This window comes from Polychytrium aggregatum (assembly GCF_025602895.1).
Source record: "Polychytrium aggregatum strain JEL109 chromosome Unknown BJ171scaffold_119, whole genome shotgun sequence".
Taxonomy (NCBI): Eukaryota; Fungi; Chytridiomycota; class Chytridiomycetes; order Polychytriales; genus Polychytrium; species Polychytrium aggregatum.
The window spans coordinates 43,424-66,858 of NW_026516321.1; the positions used below are offsets into that span (position 1 = coordinate 43,424).

Below are 23,435 nucleotides of genomic sequence, written 5' to 3' on the forward strand. Positions count from 1 at the left end.
CACGACACAGAGGAACGACGTGTCCTTCTTGATCAGCCTCTTGAATTGCATGGCTGAGAGGAGAGGTGGCATGTTGGGTGAGGCCATGCCCTGCAGGACAATGTCAGGGCCAACACGGACAGTGCGGCCTTTCCAGTCGACGACTGGAGTCGGCTCGGCACGAGCAAGCCAGCTCATGCCGAGGATGGCATCGAACTTGGTGTCGATCACTTGGAACAACAGGACAGGATGGTACTTGGGATGGAGGGCCACTCGCAGGACCACTTGGTGTGTGCACTGCTGCACACGATCGTCTGCAAGCGCCACACTCATCGGCGACTTCTTCTTGGTTGCATGTATGTTGAGCTCCTGGAGCAAGCGTCTGCTGACAAAGTTGCAGCTTGCTCCAGAGTCCACCATCATTCGGACGGTGTGACCTTGGACGGTGGCAGGGAGGTACAGCAGGGACTCTTCATGGTCCTCCTGCACAGCCTCCTGCACCATGACTTGACTTGGGGGAACGGGCGACACTTGGTCTTGGTTGGCTTCATCACGGCCACTCGGACATTTTGGATAGGGTTCGGCCATTGCGGGGGCCTGCGGCGTCAGCACGCCATTGCACACGACGTCCACGGCTTGCGGACACATGTCGGAAGCATCCGACACACACGACTTGACAGGGGTGAGGGCACAGGCGGTCCTGTCCCTCAAGGGTTCTTGATTTTCTTTTTTGTTTTGGTTTTCAATTTTGGTTTTCTCTTCACGTTCGTGGAGAGGCAGGCGGCTTGCGCCACCATGCACCTCTCGCACGACGCACAACACTTGGTTTGTTTCTCCTTCGGGGGAGGGGGCGAGGTGAACTTCCTCTGGAGACGCGTGGACTGCATTGAGCAATCCACGGCGTTGGTCTCCTACTAGGGCTCCAGAGCCACCTAGTAGGGTCGGCCGTTTCCCGACTTCATGGGGCACTCCTTGGCCTGGTGTCCCGGTCGGTGACAGAAGAAGCAGGAACCATGGCGGAGGTCCTCCTGCTTCTGTCTGTCCTTGGGGGAGACAGTGGCAGCTTGCTGGAACCGGGAGCGGGGAGGGCCACGAGCCTCCATGGCGTTGACGTCAACGTCCATGGGCTCAGGCATGGGTCTTGCGGGCGGGGCCGGGCGAGGCGGACGGGCTGGGACGTGATGAGACCGATGGCCGCCTGCCAGCTGCGGGTAGAACTGGCGGCCATGGTACTGGACGTTGTCGAGGTTCTCGGCAACGTCCATCATCACGTCCAGGGACTTGCGGGCATCAGGGTTGCTGGCGATGTACTCTCTGATCTTGGGCTTGAGGCCCTTCTGGAAGAGGTACATCGCATCAGCAGAGCCCAGCTCCTCAATCTGGGAGGAGAGGTCTTCAAACTCCTCGATGTAGCGGGTCACAGAACCACGCTGCACGAGAGAGTATAGCTTGTCACGGGCAATGAGTTCAGCATTGGGGCTGCCGAAGCGGCGACGGAGGCGGTCCTTGAAGTCGTCAAACACACCTTCGCTCTGCTCGTCGAACCCTTGGCGGCGGTACCAACGGTACGCCTGGTCCTTTAAGCAGAGCTTGGCGGCGACGATGTGGTGGGTGGGGGCGACTTGGGCAGCATCGAGGTAGTCCTCGAGTTGCTGCAGCCAGTCCTCCACCGAGGAGGAGCGGCTCTTCCCAGTAAACACTGGGGCACGGAAGGTCTTGAGGAAGGCTTCCGGAAGTGGGCGGGGGTTGCTCATGGCAGGGGCAGGCTCCAGGGACAGAGAGGAGAGTCGGTCGGCAAGAGAGGCGGGATCCAGCTTGAGGATCTAGAAAGAGGACAAACAGGACGAAAACAAGACGAGGATTTCCGATGCTACCATGTAACGTCCACTACTGGGACGTTGGGGCAAGACGGGGAGGGAGGGGGTACAAGACAAGACAGGACGGGGCAGAACAGGGCGGTGCTAGGCTACTCTAGCGGACGGGTGAGCTCGGGGAGCACTTACGTTTATTCACGATAAAACCGAACTCCAGACAAACGGGGGGAACGGGGGCAACCCGCAGGTATACCCTGCGGTGGCCTGCCTGCGGTGCGTGAAAACGCAAAGCGCAGCACAGGTCACGACCCACTGCGCCGCGCAGTACGCGCAGTACGCGCAGCACAGCGTCGGAGATACCATCTCCTACAGACGGTGCGTTGGGGTGGCAGGCATTGTGGCAACTGGTCGGGGAATACGTCCTTGTACTCGTCGAGCAGCTTGGTCACCACAGGCGGGGGACCGGGACCGGCTTGGTCGGTGTCGTCGACCTCACGCACGACACAGAGGAACGACGTGTCCTTCTTGATCAGCCTCTTGAATTGCATGGCTGAGAGGAGAGGTGGCATGTTGGGTGAGGCCATGCCCTGCAGGACAATGTCAGGGCCAACACGGACAGTGCGGCCTTTCCAGTCGACGACTGGAGTCGGCTCGGCACGAGCAAGCCAGCTCATGCCGAGGATGGCATCGAACTTGGTGTCGATCACTTGGAACAACAGGACAGGATGGTACTTGGGATGGAGGGCCACTCGCAGGACCACTTGGTGTGTGCACTGCTGCACACGATCGTCTGCAAGCGCCACACTCATCGGCGACTTCTTCTTGGTTGCATGTATGTTGAGCTCCTGGAGCAAGCGTCTGCTGACAAAGTTGCAGCTTGCTCCAGAGTCCACCATCATTCGGACGGTGTGACCTTGGACGGTGGCAGGGAGGTACAGCAGGGACTCTTCATGGTCCTCCTGCACAGCCTCCTGCACCATGACTTGACTTGGGGGAACGGGCGACACTTGGTCTTGGTTGGCTTCATCACGGCCACTCGGACATTTTGGATAGGGTTCGGCCATTGCGGGGGCCTGCGGCGTCAGCACGCCATTGCACACGACGTCCACGGCTTGCGGACACATGTCGGAAGCATCCGACACACACGACTTGACAGGGGTGAGGGCACAGGCGGTCCTGTCCCTCAAGGGTTCTTGATTTTCTTTTTTGTTTTGGTTTTCAATTTTGGTTTTCTCTTCACGTTCGTGGAGAGGCAGGCGGCTTGCGCCACCATGCACCTCTCGCACGACGCACAACACTTGGTTTGTTTCTCCTTCGGGGGAGGGGGCGAGGTGAACTTCCTCTGGAGACGCGTGGACTGCATTGAGCAATCCACGGCGTTGGTCTCCTACTAGGGCTCCAGAGCCACCTAGTAGGGTCGGCCGTTTCCCGACTTCATGGGGCACTCCTTGGCCTGGTGTCCCGGTCGGTGACAGAAGAAGCAGGAACCATGGCGGAGGTCCTCCTGCTTCTGTCTGTCCTTGGGGGAGACAGTGGCAGCTTGCTGGAACCGGGAGCGGGGAGGGCCACGAGCCTCCATGGCGTTGACGTCAACGTCCATGGGCTCAGGCATGGGTCTTGCGGGCGGGGCCGGGCGAGGCGGACGGGCTGGGACGTGATGAGACCGATGGCCGCCTGCCAGCTGCGGGTAGAACTGGCGGCCATGGTACTGGACGTTGTCGAGGTTCTCGGCAACGTCCATCATCACGTCCAGGGACTTGCGGGCATCAGGGTTGCTGGCGATGTACTCTCTGATCTTGGGCTTGAGGCCCTTCTGGAAGAGGTACATCGCATCAGCAGAGCCCAGCTCCTCAATCTGGGAGGAGAGGTCTTCAAACTCCTCGATGTAGCGGGTCACAGAACCACGCTGCACGAGAGAGTATAGCTTGTCACGGGCAATGAGTTCAGCATTGGGGCTGCCGAAGCGGCGACGGAGGCGGTCCTTGAAGTCGTCAAACACACCTTCGCTCTGCTCGTCGAACCCTTGGCGGCGGTACCAACGGTACGCCTGGTCCTTTAAGCAGAGCTTGGCGGCGACGATGTGGTGGGTGGGGGCGACTTGGGCAGCATCGAGGTAGTCCTCGAGTTGCTGCAGCCAGTCCTCCACCGAGGAGGAGCGGCTCTTCCCAGTAAACACTGGGGCACGGAAGGTCTTGAGGAAGGCTTCCGGAAGTGGGCGGGGGTTGCTCATGGCAGGGGCAGGCTCCAGGGACAGAGAGGAGAGTCGGTCGGCAAGAGAGGCGGGATCCAGCTTGAGGATCTAGAAAGAGGACAAACAGGACGAAAACAAGACGAGGATTTCCGATGCTACCATGTAACGTCCACTACTGGGACGTTGGGGCAAGACGGGGAGGGAGGGGGTACAAGACAAGACAGGACGGGGCAGAACAGGGCGGTGCTAGGCTACTCTAGCGGACGGGTGAGCTCGGGGAGCACTTACGTTTATTCACGATAAAACCGAACTCCAGACAAACGGGGGGAACGGGGGCAACCCGCAGGTATACCCTGCGGTGGCCTGCCTGCGGTGCGTGAAAACGCAAAGCGCAGCACAGGTCACGACCCACTGCGCCGCGCAGTACGCGCAGTACGCGCAGCACAGCGTCGGAGATACCATCTCCTACAGAGATGGTCTATTTACGTCAATGCATACCTCCCTTCACTCGCCCTTCGGGGAATATACTCACCCCGACCTATGTTTCTCGCGGTCATGAATCGCGACCAGGTGGCCATTGAGCAAGGGTCACGAATTACATCGCATTATCGGAGGCCGCATTCATAACAGATATCTCCCACTTACCTATACATAGTGTTATCCGGCACCGGTGGTTCGTATTTTTCTATCATTCACTCAGGTGAAAAATGTTCCTTTTTGCACTATATTTCATATTTTTCAGGTGTTGGCTAGCGGAACCATTTGGTGAGTCCCTTCGGGCTCGCGGCCTCCTCTGTTTTTCTTGTCAATTTTTCTATTCTACTCAATTCTTCTGTTTCTCTTGCTTCCTCAGCCTTTCTCGCTTGTTCTTCATAATACGCCATCATAATTGGGCCTGTTAGGACGACATTAGCACGAGTTCGAATCTCGGAGTCAGATGAGCTATCGAGGTAGTTGGCAAAAGCAAGTTGGATCTCAGGGGTATTGAGGTACATAGGCTCTCGATGGTGAAATTAATTGGTCGGAATTGGCGAACGGCAGTAAGTAGTGGAATGCGGAAGTTGTAATGACTGGGCCCAGCCGTCACATGTCGCGTGTTCAGGACAGCAAGAGTCTCTCTGTTCATCTCGCCCTGCTGCCTGCCCAGCTTGCCTGCCTGTTTGAAGACTCATCTGTTCCCACGCCATCTATTCCGCTCGCCCGATTGGTTTTCCACCAGCTCATCAGTCTCACTCCCCGACCCATCTCCAGTCCGCTACAGCGGGAAGCAGAGATGTAAATGAAATTAACCTACCAGGATGTGGCGAACGAATTCGTCACTTGGACGTCCAAAGTAGAGTGGGACTTTGATGGCGTAGCTCCCATGGCGGATCCATTGAGGTTGACTGTCCCAGTCGATTTCAACCCACTCGGGCAAGGAGAGTGGTTTGGGGTGACCGGCTGCTGCGACAAAGTTGGCTGGGTTCTCGGAGGAGCGAATAAACCCGTCGCCACGACGGACCCAAACAAATTCTTCACGAGGGGCACTGGACTTGATGGAGTTTCCGTCCGAGGAGATAACTACGCAAAAAACCCATGCTGTATGACCCTTGAGGATGTGCTTCACTTGGCCCGTGGTAGCATCCCACACCTTCACAGTCTTGTCATGAGATCCAGAGACAATCGACTTGCCATCGGGTGAGATAGCTACGGACATTACCCACCCTGTATGACCTTTCAGAATCTGGTTCATTCGGCCCGTTGTGGCATTCTATACCTTGATAGTCTTGTCGTGAGAGCCCGAAACGATCGACTTCCCATTCGGCGAAATGGCAACGGACCGCACCCAGTCTGTGTGACCCATGAAGGTTTGCTTAAGTTGGCCCGTGGTAGCGTCCCAAACCTTAATGGTCTTGTCAGCCGAGCCAGAGACGACAGATTCGCTGTCGGGAGTGATTTCGACGGTGAATACATTATCGGTATGCCCTTCGAGAGTGCGATTCAGACTGCAGGTAGTAGTATCCCAGATTTTGATCCTATTGTAGTCCTCTTGGTCGATAACCGCCACAAACTTGCCATTCGGTGAGATTGCTGATTGATATACCTTGTTCGAGTGGTCAGTAAACGTTTTCTTTATCTGACCGGAACTGACATCCAAATGCTGGATGGTGAGATCAGATTTGACAAGCACGATCGCTCTGCTATCTTGGGAAATTGTCATGGTGGCAATATTCGTATGCCACGGAAAAGTTTTTTTCATCTCCCCTGTTGCAGTATCCCATAGTTTGATGATGCCACCACTTGCTTTCGAGACGAACCAGGCCCCATCTGGTGAAACAGCAATCGAGGCTTTGCCGCCAGCGTATCCGTCGATTGATATCTCTGAGGAGTCCCAGTGACTTTTGACAAATCGAGTGATTAGGAATGGGATCTTGTCCTCGAGTCGGGAAGCATATATCTTGTAAATAGCGGTTTCCTTCGGAGTGAACGCAAAACCGGAAGTATATACTTGTGGTGCACTCCTAACAATTGGGTCAGTAAACTCTTGCATAAACCGACGAATATCTTTGACCAACTCCTTGCTGAGATCATCAAAAACCATCCTGGGCGCCATGTCAAGCGCTTTATGAAGCGAGCCAATCTGATCGGTCAGCTTTGGGATGACGCCAGTGAGCGAGCCAGCTTCGAGCCAAAAGAAGATGTGGCTTGAGAGAAACCGATTGAGCAAGTCCCTCAGGCCAGATAGGCGGTACTGCTTCCAGATTTGCTGGCCGAAATATTGGTCATTGATGCACCATACAAAGTGGGTAATCCAGTGAGCAACACTGTATCGAAGTGATGGTGCGATCTTGGTTCTGGCCAGGTCTTCCAAGTCACATATCTTGTCGTGAAAGTCGTAGATACCACAGATGTTGACCACTGGCTCGTGTGAGAGGATCTTTACCAAGCACTGCGAGGCGAAGGACATGTGAAATATGGAAGGAACATGGAATGGCTCGTTGATGGATTCGTTTCCGACCAAATAGGCGACCATCGATTTATGGTTCTGAACTTTGACTATCGAGTCGTCGTGTATCTCACGATCCAGTCTATTCGAATAAAGAATTGGCGCAAGGTCCTTGATATACCGGTGGACGACTCCAGCGTCGATACTGAAGAGATCAGCGATCATGCGGATCGAAAGGGGAGACTGTGACATAGCGATGACAGCAATGAACAACCCGATTTGTTGCTGGTTGCGAGTCTGGGCATAAACGTCCGTAAATGCAGCTTGAAAGCGGTCGTTATCGTTACTACCAGCGACCGCGAACCAGAGTTCAAATTCACTGTCGCTGTCTTCGTCCGACTTCAAGCCTTCATCACCGTCAAAACGTAGCATCCGGAGTGCGTCCGCCAGGCTCGTCTCAGACATCGGGCTACCTGCGGGAACCATTTTCACCAAAGAGGGAGTTTGCTGGATCAAAGGAGTGGGCAGTGTTGGTCTGAGAGATGGTGCTTGTTGGACGGACCAGAAAGGCTCGGCTCGGTGAAGGGCAGTGGGTACAACAGGCATCCGCATATCAACTTGCTGCGGATCTTGAGAGGTAAGTTGACGGAGAAAGCTCAGAATCTCGAGAAACTTGGGCCGTTGGGCAGAATCTTGATGCCAGCAGCGTTCGATCAAGGCCCAAATGTTGTCAGGGATGTCTACAACTCGCTTGGGCCGATGATTTCGAAGAACTTGAGACTCAATGACCCTCTCCCTCATTGGCTGGCCATCAGCGGTGACCCAGATGGACTTGCAGTTGTTGAGGACTTCGTACATGGTGATACCAAACGCATACACATCGGTAGATTTCGAAGACCCAACTGGATTGTCATCGTCCAGCATTTCCGGTGCCATATAATCAAGGGTTCCACCCATAGGCTCATTTCGGCGTGTGTGGTTCGTCGCGGTGGAGGTACGTTTGGTCCGGGACATGCCAAAGTCGGTCACAACAGCACCAAGCCCAGTGTCAAGTAGCACGTTGAGAGACTTGAGGTCGCCATGGACGATGTTGTTGCCGTGGAGATAGGCCATGCCAGAGGCGACTTGGTAGAGGAGCCGAATCTTCTCGCCAAGTGGTCGGGGATTGGGTGCTGTGGAAATGTAGCTATGGAGGGTGCCATTGGGCATGAACGGCGAGACCATGAAAGGCCTGGCGGTGGTGTCGCAGGCACCAAGGAGGGGAAGGACATGGGGGTGGCTGAGTCGGTGCCAGATGGCAATCTCATGACCAAAGTCGTTGAGTTCGCCCTGATTGTAGCCTCGATAGAGTCGCTTGATGGCGACAGGGGCGCCATAGTATGAGGCAGTGAAAACCTCGCCAAAGCCGCCGGCTGCCAAGGGGTCGGGAGACCAGTCGGTAATGGCTTCCTCGGGGATGTACCAAGGTTTGTCAGCCATGGCCAAAATTTGGGCTGTGATAGGAAGAGTTGTCGGTTGCAGCCGAAAGCCGAGCGGAATGTAGATGGTGAAAGAAACCTGTCCGCCCCTTTGGCCCGGCAGGATAGCCCAGGCCTTGCGTGTATACCCCTTTTCTATTGGTTGAGACGTATCCCCAGCACTGCACATGCCTCGTACCACTGGTCAACCTACGCTGGCATGGCGTTGATTGCAAAAGATCACGCAGACCTGCAGAGCCTCATCAGGATATCCGAAGCGCATGCGGCGGAGCATCATTACATGTTCGCGCCAGCCAAATGCGAAGTCACAACGGCAGAGGCCAACCCGGCACCTGTCATCCTCAACAACACGCCGCTCGAGTTTGTCCGCTCCACCTTCAAATATCTTGGGGTGCAATTCGGCCCCGAAGGCATTGACGTGGAAGCCCATGCAAGCAAGCTCAAACACAAGGCCCAGCTTCAAACCAAGGAGCTCAGAAAGCACGGGATATTCAGCAAATCCATCTACCCCGGACTGATAGTCAAGATATACAAGACCTTTGTCCGACCGCGTCTGGAATACGGCCTTGCCATCATCAATCTGAGCGGACCCACGATGAACGATCTGCAACGATGCATGATGGAGACACTTCGATCCGCCCTCAACATCCGCCACAACATATCCGGGCCGGCGATACAGGCGGTCACGGGGATATACTCTATGTCAACTCGGAAACAAGTACTGACGATCAAGTGCTTCGGCCGCTGGTACGATCGCAGAGGCGACCCAGGCTTCCTCACGTCGCAGGTGCTCAGACACATTGCGGAGCTCCCAGCAAGGGATGCAAACAAAAGGATCCTCTCCAAGCTGACCGGAAACGCCACCTGGAAAGAGCTGGAACAGCAGCACAGAACCTCCCCAGAGCATTCAAGACCGGCCCTATTCGAGAAGGGGACAGGAACAGGCGTTCCCATCAAGAAGGCCATGATCATGCGCTTCTACGAAAAGGAAAGAAACCCAAGCAAGGTGATGTCGATCCCAGGCACCTACAAATGGGATGGAGACCCTATCCTGACCGCACGGATGCCAGTGATATCAGTCGCTCAAGCCCGAAGAATGTTCCTCTGGAGGGTCGGTGGCTTCCCTCCCAAACCTGACGGAGCGTGCAGAAAGCCCGGACCCAATGGTCCCAAAGTCCCCGTGAACAGGAAACATGCGTCGGAATGTGTCCGAGCCAAGAACCGCCTCGAGCAGTATGTACACCCTGCGAGGATCCCCGAAGACATCACGTATATCGACCTTGCAATCGACGCACTCCCCCAAGCCAGCTCGAGTGCCCGCAAGACCAGTCACCATCGACCAGGAAAAACTGAGCAAATGGCGAGCCAAACGCGAACGAATCCTCAACAACAGACCAGCGATCTGGCTGGATGTCGTGGCGGTGTTGGATGACATCGCAACTGAATGTCTGTCGTGGACGCCAATCCCTCGGATACGCCACGCACGACAGTAGGAGCCTGAGGAAGTAGTGCCGCAGGCATATGTCAGCACAAGTCTGGACATGGAAGTCGGAGCTGCAGATTCCAAACTGTCACTGGATGGATGAGTTCGACAAAACTTGACATCGCCGCAATGACGATTGTAAAATGTCCTGGTTGGCAAAAACCAACACCCAGTGCCAGGGCCCAGTACCAGTTCATTGTGCCAAAGTCCGTCCCTCTGGGTTTCACTGGTTAAAAGCGTCATGCTCCATATTGGGAAGACCTACCAGACTCGTCTCGGTTTCTCTCACCCCTTCGGTTGCCTGATTGCCAATGTATCTGGATATACGTCCGCTCCCAAGCCATCATTTCACGTTCTTGTTACGTATGCACGCCATAGTTACATTCAACTCAGAAAGAAACGGGACACCTTGGTTTTTGTGGAAGGATTTTCTCATCAACAAACACCAATCCGCGCTGGCCATGACCATTCCGTGATGCGGTGCTACGCCCTCATCCATAGCCTGAGAAAAGTTGCCTCCATATTCAGTGTGTCCAGAAGCACCATGCACCGCTGGCAATGCGTCATGGCGTCAAGGCAAGAGCTATGCATCCAGCCCAGGAGGCAGCGATATGCCAAGTACTTTGAGCAGTGCAAGCAACACTGTCGCCGTCCAAATCGCCCTTCATATGGCTTAGATCGACGCAAGCTCATCACATACTATGCTGACAATTGCGATCGCGAGGGTGTCCTGCTTTTCTGAATAAGGTGCAGGGATACAACATGGTCACAAGCCTCTTTGACCTGGGCGTGGTGTTGATTACACCTCCCTCATTATTGGAAACTTTCAATAGGTGCCATCATTGGACCCATCGTGGATTTACAGCGATTCCAAAATGAAATGGGACAGCCCCGTTTTTAACCAGGACAGTGTATTTTCTGGAACCTGAATACACCCACCCACTCATCGCATTCATGGCCAAGCAAGTATGTCCAAGGAGACCGAAGTGGTGATTGCCTTTGGGAATGTCTCCTGGAACAGGGGAAGGGATATGCATCCAGTCCCAGGAGACTCAGGTTCGCTCGGTATTTCGAGCAATTCCACCATCACCAGAGACGCCCACCAGACCGATCCGTCTCCAAGATCCATGTGTACTCGGTGAACGAGTTCAACACGTCCCAGGTGTGCTCACATTGTCGGGAAGCCAAGCGACTCGAGTCACCCGAGCATCTTGATATCGAGAAACCACATTATGTACGGAGCTGTACAAGCTGCCATACGCTGTGGGATCGAGACATCAATGCAGCCAGGAATATGATCTCGGTATGCCAGTCGATCATTGCCACAGGAGATCGGCCGGGTGTATTCAAGACCATGCTTCCCAAACCAACCAAAACAAAGAGATTGCCAACCAGGACGGGAAACAATCGCATGGCTTGCTCACTGGAGCCTACAAGTCAGCCAGCAGGGCTCAGATATCTGAAGCCAGGAAGGGGAAGTGTCCCGTTTCATTCTGGATAGACTGTATCCCAACTGAACACGATCGGACTGTGGACGAGATGGCTCAAGTACCAATCGACGTGCGTGGGTTCACAAAGGACGCTGCTCGGGCAAATGTAGCATTACACTTCAATATGGAATCATCACACTTCTGTATCGCTGTTCCTGGCCCCAGTTCCCGCACCCTGGTCCCTACTCCTCCCTCGTTACGCACTCTCTTCACTTTACAAAGTGGGATTCACTCCGCGGATTAACTAGAACTCAAGGGAAGCCCCTCCCAACCGAGGATCAACGCTCCCCTGTTCCAATCTCGACCCAGTCCCAGTGCTTGACAGAATGCCACTGATTTATCAGATGTCGGTCTTCCCTGTGCATCATTGTCATTTGGGACGTATACGAGGGAAGAATGCTGAGTCGATCATCTCAAGCGGCCATCACCGAATGCACTGAGTTCATGCTCAATGATTGTTTACATTTCATCATTCAATAAAGAGCACTGTGGCGGCGTTTGCATAGAGTGACCGCGACATTGGACCGATTGAATTTCTGGATGATGGTCTTGAAATAGGAGGATGAATTATTGTATTCAGGCACAAGGAATGGGTACATTCGGGCCCCCAAAATCTGTTTCCATCCATCGTTTCGTTGAGGTTTCAATATATTGATGAGTGGCAAAACCAATCCATCACATCTTCATCTCTATTGTAAGGGCTTTGATGGCTCGGAGGCTTTATTTTCAGAAGGATCGTACATATCCAACCTCGAAGCAGCACGGATAATGATCTTGGTCGAATAGGTTTGGTCGAGAAGCGTGTGAGATTGTCAGCATGATCCTTAGCTTATACAAGTATCTCAGGCAAGGACCATTGCTCCTCAGAAGATCATATCATTTGGCGCAACTTCACCAAGAGAGAGATAGCATCACATGCAACTTACATTCATCAATCACTTCTCCGGAGCTCATAGGGTTCTCGTGGGTTGAAAAATGCTGGAATCCAGCCTTTTCGATGGTTATCAAGACATCCATCCATGACTGGACGGCATCCAAAACAGATACCGCTTCTGGATTCGAGCGCCGTCCAGGCCAGAAGTGGACCTCGAAGATTATTTGGTCAATGTTCTGAATATCGGGACTCTTCAGCAACTGGTTCAGGGCATCCCATTCGCAGTATTCGACGTCGACTTTGAGAAGACTAATATGATTGTGAGAGAGGGTTGACATCCAAGAAGGGATTGTCTTCACAACCCAGGGTTTGACTCCCTTTCCGAGCATGGACGACCGATGGTCGGTGTAATTGGAGTCGTCAATACCAGAGATACCGGCGTCGTGGAACCAGTGGGTTTTCGATCGGCTGTAAGATTCGACCCCCATTGAGGGATCGAAGGAATGAACCTATACGGGCATTCATTAGAATGAATCGACCGCATCAAATGGTCACGGTTGGTGGTATTAGCGGTGGATGCACCCGTGGCTTTGTGATAAGGTGGCTATCGAGGATGTGCGGGTGAACACGGATGCAGCGGAGCGTTTCCCTGCAATATTGCCAGACTCCGACGAATTATCAGAGTGTTCCGTTAGCATAGGCTCCCTTACCTCACAGCCCTTCAAATTCATCTCATCGTCGAAGGAAAAATCGTTGCAGATGCCGAATGAATAAACAACACAGGGCTGGCCATCCCTGAGGATACGATCGGCGCAGACCGTCCAGACACCGTCGCCTTTGCGATCAAGTGGTCCCCCAACCAGAACAGGATTTCCGCAAGCTGACGCATTGGGACTTCGAATATACTTCATCAAGCTGGAGATTTCGGTTGTCGTCGAAAAATGCAGAGGATGGAGGCCAGCCAATATCGGGACACGTTAGACGCCAGGCAGAGCGATTTACATTGGCAGCGTCCCTGGCACTACTTTTACGCGCCGCAATGAATCGTGATTCGCAACCACATTTATGGTTGCTAGACAAATGCGTTCCGAGATTCGAGCGCACCTTTCGATTCCCTCACGAGCAGTCTTAAAGTTGGTGACTTCGGGTTTCTGAATGACGTCGGACTTGTGATCGACCACGACGTCATGGGCAGCTTCGACCGGACGGTTTTCATGAGATTCGTGCTCGTGTGATCCCTGATCAGCCTGTTTGATCTCATCACTGGCAGGGCTTTGCACTCGACCAGCTGGTTCGGGAATTATGCTGTGAATGTGATCGCGAGTAAACATCGGTCCAAATTCAAAACAGTGTCATATATAGCCGGCGGTGACAAACTTCAACCAAAGTCACTCTTGAATATGATCGACAAACTCGCATCGATCGAATAACTTGATCACAAGCACCCTGCCTTTAGTGTGACTTGATCACTTGCTTTCAAATCTTGTCAAAGTCTCGGGCGATGCAATCACCGCGAACTTACATGAAATCCTGATCGGTCTCGACCACCCTCGAGTCACCAGCCTTCACAGCTGCTATCGGTTGCTGCAGTTCATTGCTCGTTTGAGAGTAATATAGCCAACCCGAGAGTGCCAGTGCAAACAAAACGAGCAACCAAACAACGCGAGGGGCCTTTCTGGGAACAGACGATAGACGAGGCAAGAGAGCCATTGTGAAGCAAATCAAAATCGAAGACTGTCGAGAGTGTGGCAGAAAGATATGATGGAAAACTGTTGATCGATTTTGGCAGCTGAGATTAAGGCGATATATGGACCCGATCTCGTCCTTCGACACCAGATGATCTGCGAACAGGATCGAAGGCTACGAGTAGGAGCGAGCCGCGCGACATGGGGCTTTATTCAGATCTAGCATCCAGCACTCGATGGGTAAAGACTGATCGTCTTGGCGCCTGACAAGCCAAAGGTCGACCGCGGGACCGAATGGCGGGAAAGAATCCCGCTCTTTGCCGCTCCTTCCTAGCACGTCTCAGCATGTCTCGGCACGTCTCGGCACGTCTGAGCGATATTTCAGGATCGACCGACTGGCTGAGCCGAGCATCTTTCCAACAATAGTATCGCCCACTCATATTGGGAAGGAACACATGCATATATTTCACCCTCACCGACCGCCAGCCCCGTAGCTGCTACGCAAGGGATACCTATTCAGCCTCGGTTGCTTGGCTTTCCTTTGCTATTCCGAGCACTTCCACCACTGGCCGATGAAGGAGTGATCTGTCTGGGTTTGCCCTATGATCGGGCGCATCACCTAATATATGTTCACACTTTCGCGACGTGAGACAGGAGCTGTGCGGTCGACCATTCACCGCAATTGCTCCGTGGATGTCGCCGATATAGCGATTCCACAATGTCAATATTCCCATGTCCAGGACCGTTATTCACCAAATATATAGCCATCACAATATCGGACCCTGACCCATTCGCTGAATACATTTCTTCATTCGATAAACTTTACACTGAACGCTGTCGCAGACAACAACGGATGTGAAAGTGAATCGGCGGAAGTACGCATGTCCTCACACCATATGGATTGGCTGAGCTCTTGTTTCTATATCCGATGCTCCGATCAGCCTGTGCTATACTGTGACGATTAATTCGCTGGCGAAATAGCAAGCTGACAAGGTGACAAGATGGCAAGTTGGCGGGACGGCGGGATGGCGGGAGAGCGCGGCGGCGCGATAGCGCGATGGCGGGAGGAGGTAGTGGCGGGACTATGGGATTATGGGATCGTGGGATCGTGGGATCGGAGGAGATTTCTTGCCGCTGGCGATAAAGGCCGAAGGACGTTTTAGCCACTCTGTCATTGGGCGCCCCAGACTATCTCCATCACTGTTTTTGATCTTGGTCGAGGCATTGGTCGAGGCATTTTTCACCATGTGCAGCAAATATGCATGGATACCTTTCACTTTCTCCCAGAGGAGGTATTTTCTCATCATCATCATCACTAGTTTGATTGTCATTGCCGGCCAGTATCTGAGCCAAAGAGCCATCTCCCAAACATCGGGGAAATCGATTGTGATGCCTTCACCCGCGCTCGATTGGAATTCCACTCCTCAGAAGCATTTCATTGGAATTTTCACGGATGCCAAATCGTATGCCCGTCGAGCGCTGATACGTATGGGCTACTTGCATATCTATCCCAAGCCCTGGGTGAACCTCGAACTCTACTTTGTTATATGCGAAAAGCCGACGAGTCCGATGATGAGCAAACTCTTGAAGCTGGAGCAGTTTACACATCGCGACCTCCTGCTCCTCGACTGCACCGAAAACATGGACGAGGGCAAGACCCATACGTACTTCTCCTACATGGGTTCCGGGAAAGGCCCCCAAGGATTCAACTATGCAACTGTGATGAAGCTCGACACCGATGCAATTATACATTTGCCTAGATACATCGAACGTATCGAGGGTCTCCCAAAAAAGTCCATTTATTATGGGCTCCCCCAGATTGGATTCGAGGATTATGTCTACATGGGCGGATATGCCTACACTCTGTCGATGGATTTGTGCATCTGGATTGCACAGAGCGAGTTCGCCGCCAACAATACCATAGGATTCGAAGACCGCAAGCTTGCAACTTGGCTGCTCCATTACAACGCGACCTCAAACCCGGGCGAGCTCAACATGGTTGGAGAAAGCGAAAGTCGAATGTGGACTGAATTCCCCGATCCACTCGTCAATGTTCCGCCCGACATTATTGTTCTTCATCGGGCCAAGTCGGATGAAAAATTCATCACTGGTAGCTTCTTGATGCTCGGACAAGTACTCAACCCAGGTTTAGCTGACGACCTGCTGTAGTGCTGCCGATATCGCTCTGTACACTCCCTTTCGAGTCAGCTGGCTATATGGATTCAATGGCAAAGGTGTATTTAGCTCTCAATGAAAAATAGAATGGGGTTCCCTGCACATGGAGTTGATCAGTCCGGCACTCGTTCATGCCGTTTTCAAGAGATAGCAAGTGCATCCATATCAAGCATGCAGTCCTTCTACAGCTGTTCCAGAAAAACGGGACTTTGCCCCTTTCTCTGGCATCAGAGGCCTGAAGCCTGGTGAACTTTAGTAGGCCCTGGTGAGCAAGCCGTGTGATTGCTTCGTTTCTGGTTGGAAAACACCGCCCCGAATCCACCCGGTCGATCTCCTGTGGCGACGATCTCCTGTGGCAACGATCTGCTGGCATGCCGGGACCATGTTCCTGGCTGCATCGATGGCTCGATTTGGGGGTGGAATCGCTCGAATATCAAGTCAACCTGACTCCCCGTGGGTTGGAAGCGTATCTCTTCCTTTGCTCCCACGAAGCGTTTCCCAGGCGATCACAATGTTGGTCTTCTTGGGCACACTGTTTGGCCATGGTGGGCGATGGATGGGGTGTGTATTCACATCCAGAAAAAAATCGCCATCTGGGCTCAACAAGGTGTCTCGTTTCGTTTTGGGAGAGCGGCGATGTGGTCAAGAACACACATGTGGAGTTAGCGTCGATCGCCACAAAGGGAGAGTGGCCTGCACAGATCCATCGAGGTGTGCTTGTGTTGCAGTGCTTTGGGTTAATGCACAATGATCCGGAACTTCACCACCACAACACCAATGTGACCAGGAACATGGTCCCGGTATGCGAGTCGATCATGACGGTTTCCAAGGTTCGCCACGGCTGTTGTGGCATGGGCGACTGATGAATCGCCAGTATAGAGGTTGTGTCCGGGTTATCCTCTTCATTTCAATGTGTGGTTGTGCGCCACCTTCAGTAATTGTCGCCGCCACATCCAGTACTCTCAACCAAGGAGCATCTCTGTTTCGCTTGGTCATGGTCCTTTGACTGGATCTCGCAGCCTTGAGCAGATTGTATGCAAATATCCAGCAGCTTAGTACGGCGATATGCTTCCCATGCGTAGCGGAGCTTGCACAGGGACCAAACGAACCAACAAGGATAGATTATAGTTCCATAGAGTGGCCATCTTCAAGGCTGATTATTGCATGCTGTATTGATTGTCATTTATCTCGCATCTGCCAGCCCAGTTCCTCTAATCTCGCCGAGACAGAGTCCTCTGATGATTCTCCATAGGCGATAGTTTGTCCTTGGGTGGCCCGGTTCGTCATCGGGTTCAACACAGGCACGAGAGAATGGGAGGATGGCCGGTATCTACTTTTTTGACTTGGCGACTAGATCGCGAATGTGGGGTACGAGTCTGCATCCATGTTACGGACAAGCCAGCGACAGAGTTGGTGAGTAGATCGAGTCAGCGAGCCTGCCCCAGAGCAACCAGCTGGCTCCATGAATCGATCGCACGGCTCCTCAACCATGATCTCTCATGACCAAAGCGCACCTGTCAAGGGCCTCGCCATCGGCAGCATCAAGCGCTTGAAGCTTCAAAAGCTCTCGCAGAGTCTGCTGGATTGTCATGGCTTTGCCGTCCGCAAAGACGGGGCTCAGTTCGTGGCAGGGGGGCTCGTCAGGAAACTCGTTGGGATCAGGAAAGAACTTGCGGACAAAGGACTCGTTGTCGACTGTTTCTCTGGACCACATAAAAACAGGCTGGACAATGACCGACGACTCTTTCCCAACGGATTCTTGCATCAGCTTCAGGCTATGCTGGACCTGAGGCGAGCAACAGCGGCGAGTGAGCAACAGCTCGGGTGTCCTGAGACTTGCCAGCGGCCAGAGGAGGTATGCTCCTGGCCCAAAGCTGTATGCCCCTACTAGCACAGTCCTCGCATCGAGACGCATACCTCCAGGAACTGGGTGTCGGGCTTGAGATGAGCCTCGCGGGTGGAAGCCAGTCCCTTCTCGGAGATCAGCACAATAATGACGCTGAGACCCCGCATCTCGGTCAGGTTCTCAAGCTTCCACTGCGAAACGTCCTGGGTGCACAACTTGTCAAAGTAGACGCAGAGGGGCTTCTGGGCAGCTTGGCTGACCGATAGGCTTTCATACAGTCGTTCGGCGGACTTGGCCTCGGTAACGAATTGATAACTGGAAATCGACACGGTTAGCGCCACCGCCGCACGTCGGCATCAGCATCAGCAGTCGCAAATACCCGCCTGATGTAGATATCATGGGCACCATGGCCCTGATGGCACACCGGGGTGGCTGGTGCATCGTTGCCGGCATTCGGGTTGGCCTCGTCGACAGCGGTAGCAAGGGGAGTGGCCTGGGCTTGTTTGATTCTCTGCACGGCCTCAGCCCCAAGGGACAGACTGGCCAAGTCCGCTTCCGAAAGCTCAAGCACCTGTCAGCAGACTTGGTGAGCGCCAAGGACGCTAGGACGGAGAGGAGACAGACTGCTCTGGCTGCGCTATCCTGATTGCAATCCATAGCGACATACCAGGTCGGCCGAGTCGACCTCGTTGTCGACCAAAGCAGCCCGGTATTGCTCCAAGCCGTACTTGGCCAGGAAGGTGTCGAAATCTGGGGCAGAGTCGGCGATGGAGGTCGAATCAGTCGCTCTCGTCGGTCAGGAACAGCGGCGGAGTCCACCGGACGTCTCTTGTCGGGTGATGCACATACCAACGGCTTTCAATGCTTCGGGCATTGCGGGGGGGGGAACTTGAACGCAGACGACAGGCAGCCGAGATGATGGTTGTGATTGGCACACAGAGGTGATCGAGTGGAGCGCCGGTAGCACGGAGCGACCAACCACGGGTTCGCGCTCGCGCCATTCCGCCTGGCCTCATTGGCGCTCTCGTCAGCGCGCCAGCCGGCGAGCGCGGCCTGCGATCACCGTGCCAAGCGCGCCCTTGTGCTGCAGCACCCGATATATCTATCAGCACCGAGTTTGCAAGACCGCTCCACGTCGAAGCGCATTCCTCGCCATCTTCGCTTATGTTACTCGGCGTTGGTTGCGTCACGACCACGCTCGTTTTCCAAGTGCATCGCTGAGAGCCGCATACCGGTGGTGCATTCCTGGCTGTCAACGACCGCTTCCCAATCGAGCCACCTCATTCGCCTTTTCGGATCGATTCCTTGGAATCTTGCCACCCAAACTACCAATATTTGATTGGTTCCAACAATCTCGCGAGTCTTTTCTTGGACGAGAAGAGTCGACGGTAACACCATTTACCCCAACCTCAGCTCCCAGAGATGACCATTTATTCTCGTCAATCGATCATTTTTTGGTTCTTCTGCATCTGCACACTCCTGGTTGCTCTGCGTTGGACGCAGCGCTTTTCCAAAGTGGATTTGAATGCGCGGCCGGAATGCTATTGCAGTACCCAGCTACATCCTCTCCGTATTCCAAAAATCATCCACCAGTCGTGGAAGAACAGCACGCTTCCAAAGGTGAGTGTTTGGTGGCGTTGAGCTGGTTCAGGGGGGGGAATGGAAGCAACCCCGTACTTTGAAGACCCAAGCCGCGGTCGGAGACTCGGCACCGCTGCCGTCAGCACACCATCGCGCAAAATGCGAATTTTTTGATGTCTTGCAGAAGAGGGCGAAGCCGCTCTGTTGTATCGACCAAGCGATTGATCCCGTTGAATGGACTACACATCTCGACTGTCGATTTTGGATGGTGTGCTCTCTAATCTCCGCTCTAAAGCAAGCTATCGTGCACGTTGCTCCTCCATAGCGATTCGAGAGATGGGCAAACACGTGGAAACAACATCACCCCACCTGGACCTACATCCTCTGGACCGATGAGATGAATCGCAGACTTGTCGAGCTCAACTTTCCGTGGTTTCTTGACACCTATGATAGCTTCCCCAACAATATCGAGCGAGCCGACTCGGTTCGCTATCTCTACATGTACAAATATGGAGGCGTCTATGCCGATCTGGATATGGAGTGTCTTCGGGCCATGGATGCACCGTATGATAAGGGGAAGCTCTCGCTTGTCGACCGAGGCCCAGCCCTCCTTTCTTTCCTGGGAAAGGACATGGACTTCAAACACTCAATCCCAAATGCATGGATGGCAAGCGCGCCTGGCCACCCCTTTTGGATGGTTGTCATCAATGAGATCATGAAGGGTCGCAAACGTGGCGTTTGGGTTGCTGAGGAGGCTACTGGCCCGATTATGCTGCGGACAGCCTGGATGATCTATTCCAATTATACAAGTGGAGAGACCGAACAGCTCGTCACTCTCGCTAGCGGTAGGCAGTTCAAACTCGCACATTTCTCACAAATGCAGTGACTAAAATTCCGGTGTGCCGAAATTGCGAGCAGGATGTACGGATGGCACTCGTGCCCGGATCCAGCGGTGAACATAAATCTGTACTGACCACGGTTTGCTTCGCTTCCGTTGTACTTCTCACAGAGTACATCTTTCCTTACAACTGGAGTAATTCTACAGACCTTATCGAGATCTGCAGTGCTCAGCGCTCCACAATCAACGAGAACGAATGCAAACGGCTGCTGCGGGCCCAGGGCAGGCCCGGTCAGAAACCATATGCAATTACGTACTGGTCTCATAGCTGGGAAGATCACGAAATCAACAGAGATGTCCTGGATGAGAAGGGAAAATGAAGCCTCCCACAAATTACCGATGCTGGCGCAGAGAATAACCTTCCTGGTGCTCAAGAGCATGGGGCCACCGTTTCCGACCGCCCATCGAGATCAAGGGTATCCTGTATTTGAATGAGGATGTGCGCATTCGTATATTTGAGACCACGCCAATTGGGGCCATAGAAAGTTATAATATGCCGAGCTTGAAATTCACATCAACGATTTTCTGGTGCGCGTTGTGAGACCCCTGTGGATTCGAAGGATCGGGTTCCGTTGGGCCATGCGACCAGGGTGGGTGGGTTTCAGGATTGCACATTTGGCGGTGAACACTGAATGGCTTCAGATATCACGACGCATGAGTGTGGCGCATAAACTCGATCATCTGGCGAGCTCCATGGGATCTCCATATCAAGGAAGTCGAGTGATTCGAGGCGCTCTGCCTTGATGAACTCTGAACGTGCTGCTTGGGCAAGACGAACGATGGATGAGGTGTATTCGAGATCCAGAAAAACAACGACAACCCTGGCTCAGAACAGGGCGCACCGTTTCGTTTTGGGCACTCTGTAGTCTCCATCTGTGCTGGGGATCAGGCCTTTCGTTTCGATCTGTGCGATTCCTCAAGCTTCGCCACTCCGACATTCAAGCCAAGCGGGCATTCTTTCCCTCCCCTTGCCCCCTTGCCCTTGCCCCCTTGCCCCCTTGCCTCCTCGATTGTGCCTGCTACCATCGCCATCGCCATCACCATCACCATCACCGTCGCCATCGCCATCGCCGTCGCTGTCGCTGTCGCCGATTCCCGCACGCCCAGCCATGACGGTCACCACCAGCTTTCTGGCCGGCGCCCCCGCGGCCATCCTGGCCTACTGCGGCTCGTCGATCCTCATGACCGTCACCAACAAGGTCGTCCTGTCGTCCTACAGGTTCAACATGAACTTCCTGGTGCTGGCAATCCAATCGATCGTCTGCGTGATTATTCTGGAGCTGTTTGTCGCCCTCAAGTGGTCGTCCCACCGGGCTTTCAAGGTCGAGGAGGCCAAGAAGTGGTTTGTGGTCTCGCTGGCTCTCGTCGCCATGATCTACACCGGCTCAAAGGCTCTCCAGTACATGTCCATCCCGCTCTTCACCATCTTCAAGAACCTCACCATCATCCTGATCGCCTATGGCGAGCTGATGTGGTTCAACGGCTCGCGCATTACCAAGCTGATGTTCCTGTCGTTCATCATGATGGTCATGTCCTCGGTCATTGCTGGTAAGTGCGCATCTCGGGCCCCGTCGGCAATGATGCAGCAGAACGGCCGAGAGCAGCCCGGCGAGCCACTCGTTGGGCCGCTGCAGGCTCATGTTGCTCCCTTCGATCGTATCGGGAGAAGCAGCATCCGATGCGCCATTCGCCGTTCCGGGCGACCGATGTGCGCTCTTGTGGATCGCCCGGATTCGCACGACCAACGACCAACGACCAACGACCCCTCGATTCTGGCTGTCTGCAGGGGCGTCTGATATTGCCAGCGGCAAGGCACAGGCCAAGGTCGAGGCGAGCAACTTTGTTGCGTACGGATGGATGGTCTCCAACTGCCTCACGACGGCCTTCTACGCCCTCATGATGCGAGGCAAGATCAAGGAGGTTGGCTTCAAGGACAACGACACGGTCTTTTACAACAACCTGCTCTCCATCCCGATCCTCGTTGTGATGTCGTTCCTGACCGAGGGCAACGAGTACCGCAAGACCGTCGATCGATACTGGGGCGATGATCTGGATGCCTCGCGGCAGTCCGAGTTCCAGGGCCTCGCCATCGCCCTCGCCATCTCTGGCATCAGCGGGTTTGCCATCAGTTACGGCAGCAGCTGGTGTGTCCGAGTGACGTCCTCCACAACCTACAGGTGAGCCATGCGGGCTGCGGCGTGGTGCTGATCGTCGCAACGGGATCTATCGGCAGGGTATTAATGTGGAGATTCGTTTGCTTCCCTCCAGTATGGTGGGTGCCCTCAACAAGCTTCCGATTGCGATTGCCGGCATGATCTTCTTTGACGATGCAGTTACCGTCCCTGGCGTCCTTGGTGTCCTCATTGGTAAGTGCTGGGCAACGAGCGTGCTGCCGCAGGGCTCCAGGAGACCTGCTGCTGATCATCCGGTGCGATCTGGCAATATGTCCTCGTTGGTGGGAGCCGATGCTGTCGTGGGATGTGTTCGCCATCTATACCAGAACCAGAGCACTTGCTGACCAGCGCTTTGCGCGGCGTATGTCTGACCCTCTTCGACGCAACCCTCCCTTGGCCGGCATCTCTCGACGTGTCGATCGATTGTCGACCAATGCTGCCCCGCTACAGCGTTCACGGCCGGCATCATCTATTCCCATGCCAAGAATCTGCAAAAGGCCCAGCAGGGACTTCCTCTCCCTGTCACCGAATCGCCCAAGGACATATGCGATACAGACAAGTCGTGACCAGTGCGATTCTCCCATGACTCCACAAGATTGTGCCTCGAGGAGATGCCAGCTTCCGATGGACCCATCCACAGTCGCTCCCTGCTTAGTAGTCGATTCGTGGTGTGATAGAATAATACTAGTGCAATGAAAAACGGGACACCCCGAATTTTGACCATCGACTTGATATTTTGTTGCTTCAAAACATCGGTCGCTGGCCATGACCAAGTTCTTTGTGATCGTAGAGGTGTAAACCCTCGTGACCCACAGCGAAAATCTGGAATGATCATTTGGAA

At 53.9% G+C, this 23,435-nt stretch overlaps 6 protein-coding genes across 6 annotated transcripts; 3 read left to right on the forward strand and 3 right to left on the reverse strand.

Annotated features, from left to right (window-relative positions):
- Positions 1 to 7,567: 7,567 nt before the first annotated feature.
- BJ171DRAFT_433310 (kinase-like domain-containing protein) lies at positions 7,568 to 8,389 on the reverse strand (the record flags this gene model as incomplete). Its single annotated transcript, XM_053107927.1, has 1 exon — positions 7,568 to 8,389. A coding segment is annotated over one exon (822 nt), but the record flags the coding sequence as incomplete, so codon positions are not given.
- A 3,601-nt stretch (positions 8,390 to 11,990) lies between these two features.
- Positions 11,991 to 13,566, reverse strand: BJ171DRAFT_605990 (methyltransferase domain-containing protein; the record flags this gene model as incomplete). The annotated part of the gene is made up of 4 exons (XM_053115210.1): positions 11,991 to 12,134; positions 12,288 to 12,744; positions 12,946 to 13,150; positions 13,340 to 13,566. 4 exons carry the CDS (start codon positions 13,564 to 13,566, stop codon positions 12,088 to 12,090), a joined length of 936 nt encoding a protein of 311 aa, XP_052961801.1. The 3' UTR covers positions 11,991 to 12,087.
- Positions 13,567 to 14,921: 1,355 nt separating this feature from the next.
- On the forward strand, positions 14,922 to 16,089 carry BJ171DRAFT_481609 (uncharacterized protein; the record flags this gene model as incomplete). Its single annotated transcript, XM_053108944.1, has 2 exons — positions 14,922 to 14,990; positions 15,208 to 16,089. The coding sequence occupies 2 exons, from the start codon at positions 14,922 to 14,924 to the stop codon at positions 16,087 to 16,089; spliced, it is 951 nt and encodes a 316-aa protein (XP_052961802.1).
- A 1,147-nt stretch (positions 16,090 to 17,236) lies between these two features.
- BJ171DRAFT_38479 (uncharacterized protein) lies at positions 17,237 to 18,868 on the reverse strand. Its single transcript, XM_053107151.1, has 6 exons — positions 18,791 to 18,868; positions 18,609 to 18,691; positions 18,325 to 18,512; positions 18,013 to 18,256; positions 17,610 to 17,881; positions 17,237 to 17,471 (listed from the first exon to the last, which is right to left on the reverse strand). The coding sequence occupies exons 1-6, from the start codon at positions 18,813 to 18,815 to the stop codon at positions 17,426 to 17,428; spliced, it is 858 nt and encodes a 285-aa protein (XP_052961803.1). The 5' UTR covers positions 18,816 to 18,868; the 3' UTR covers positions 17,237 to 17,425.
- Positions 18,869 to 19,450: 582 nt separating this feature from the next.
- Positions 19,451 to 20,852, forward strand: BJ171DRAFT_38501 (nucleotide-diphospho-sugar transferase; the record flags this gene model as incomplete). Its single annotated transcript, XM_053107152.1, has 3 exons — positions 19,451 to 19,561; positions 19,848 to 20,367; positions 20,532 to 20,852. Coding segments are annotated over 3 exons (840 nt in total), but the record flags the coding sequence as incomplete, so codon positions are not given.
- Positions 20,853 to 21,475: 623 nt separating this feature from the next.
- BJ171DRAFT_450687 (uncharacterized protein) lies at positions 21,476 to 23,367 on the forward strand. Its single transcript, XM_053108209.1, has 4 exons — positions 21,476 to 21,968; positions 22,207 to 22,597; positions 22,689 to 22,786; positions 23,045 to 23,367. The coding sequence occupies exons 1-4, from the start codon at positions 21,530 to 21,532 to the stop codon at positions 23,158 to 23,160; spliced, it is 1,044 nt and encodes a 347-aa protein (XP_052961805.1). The 5' UTR covers positions 21,476 to 21,529; the 3' UTR covers positions 23,161 to 23,367.
- The last annotated feature ends 68 nt before the right edge of the window (positions 23,368 to 23,435 follow it).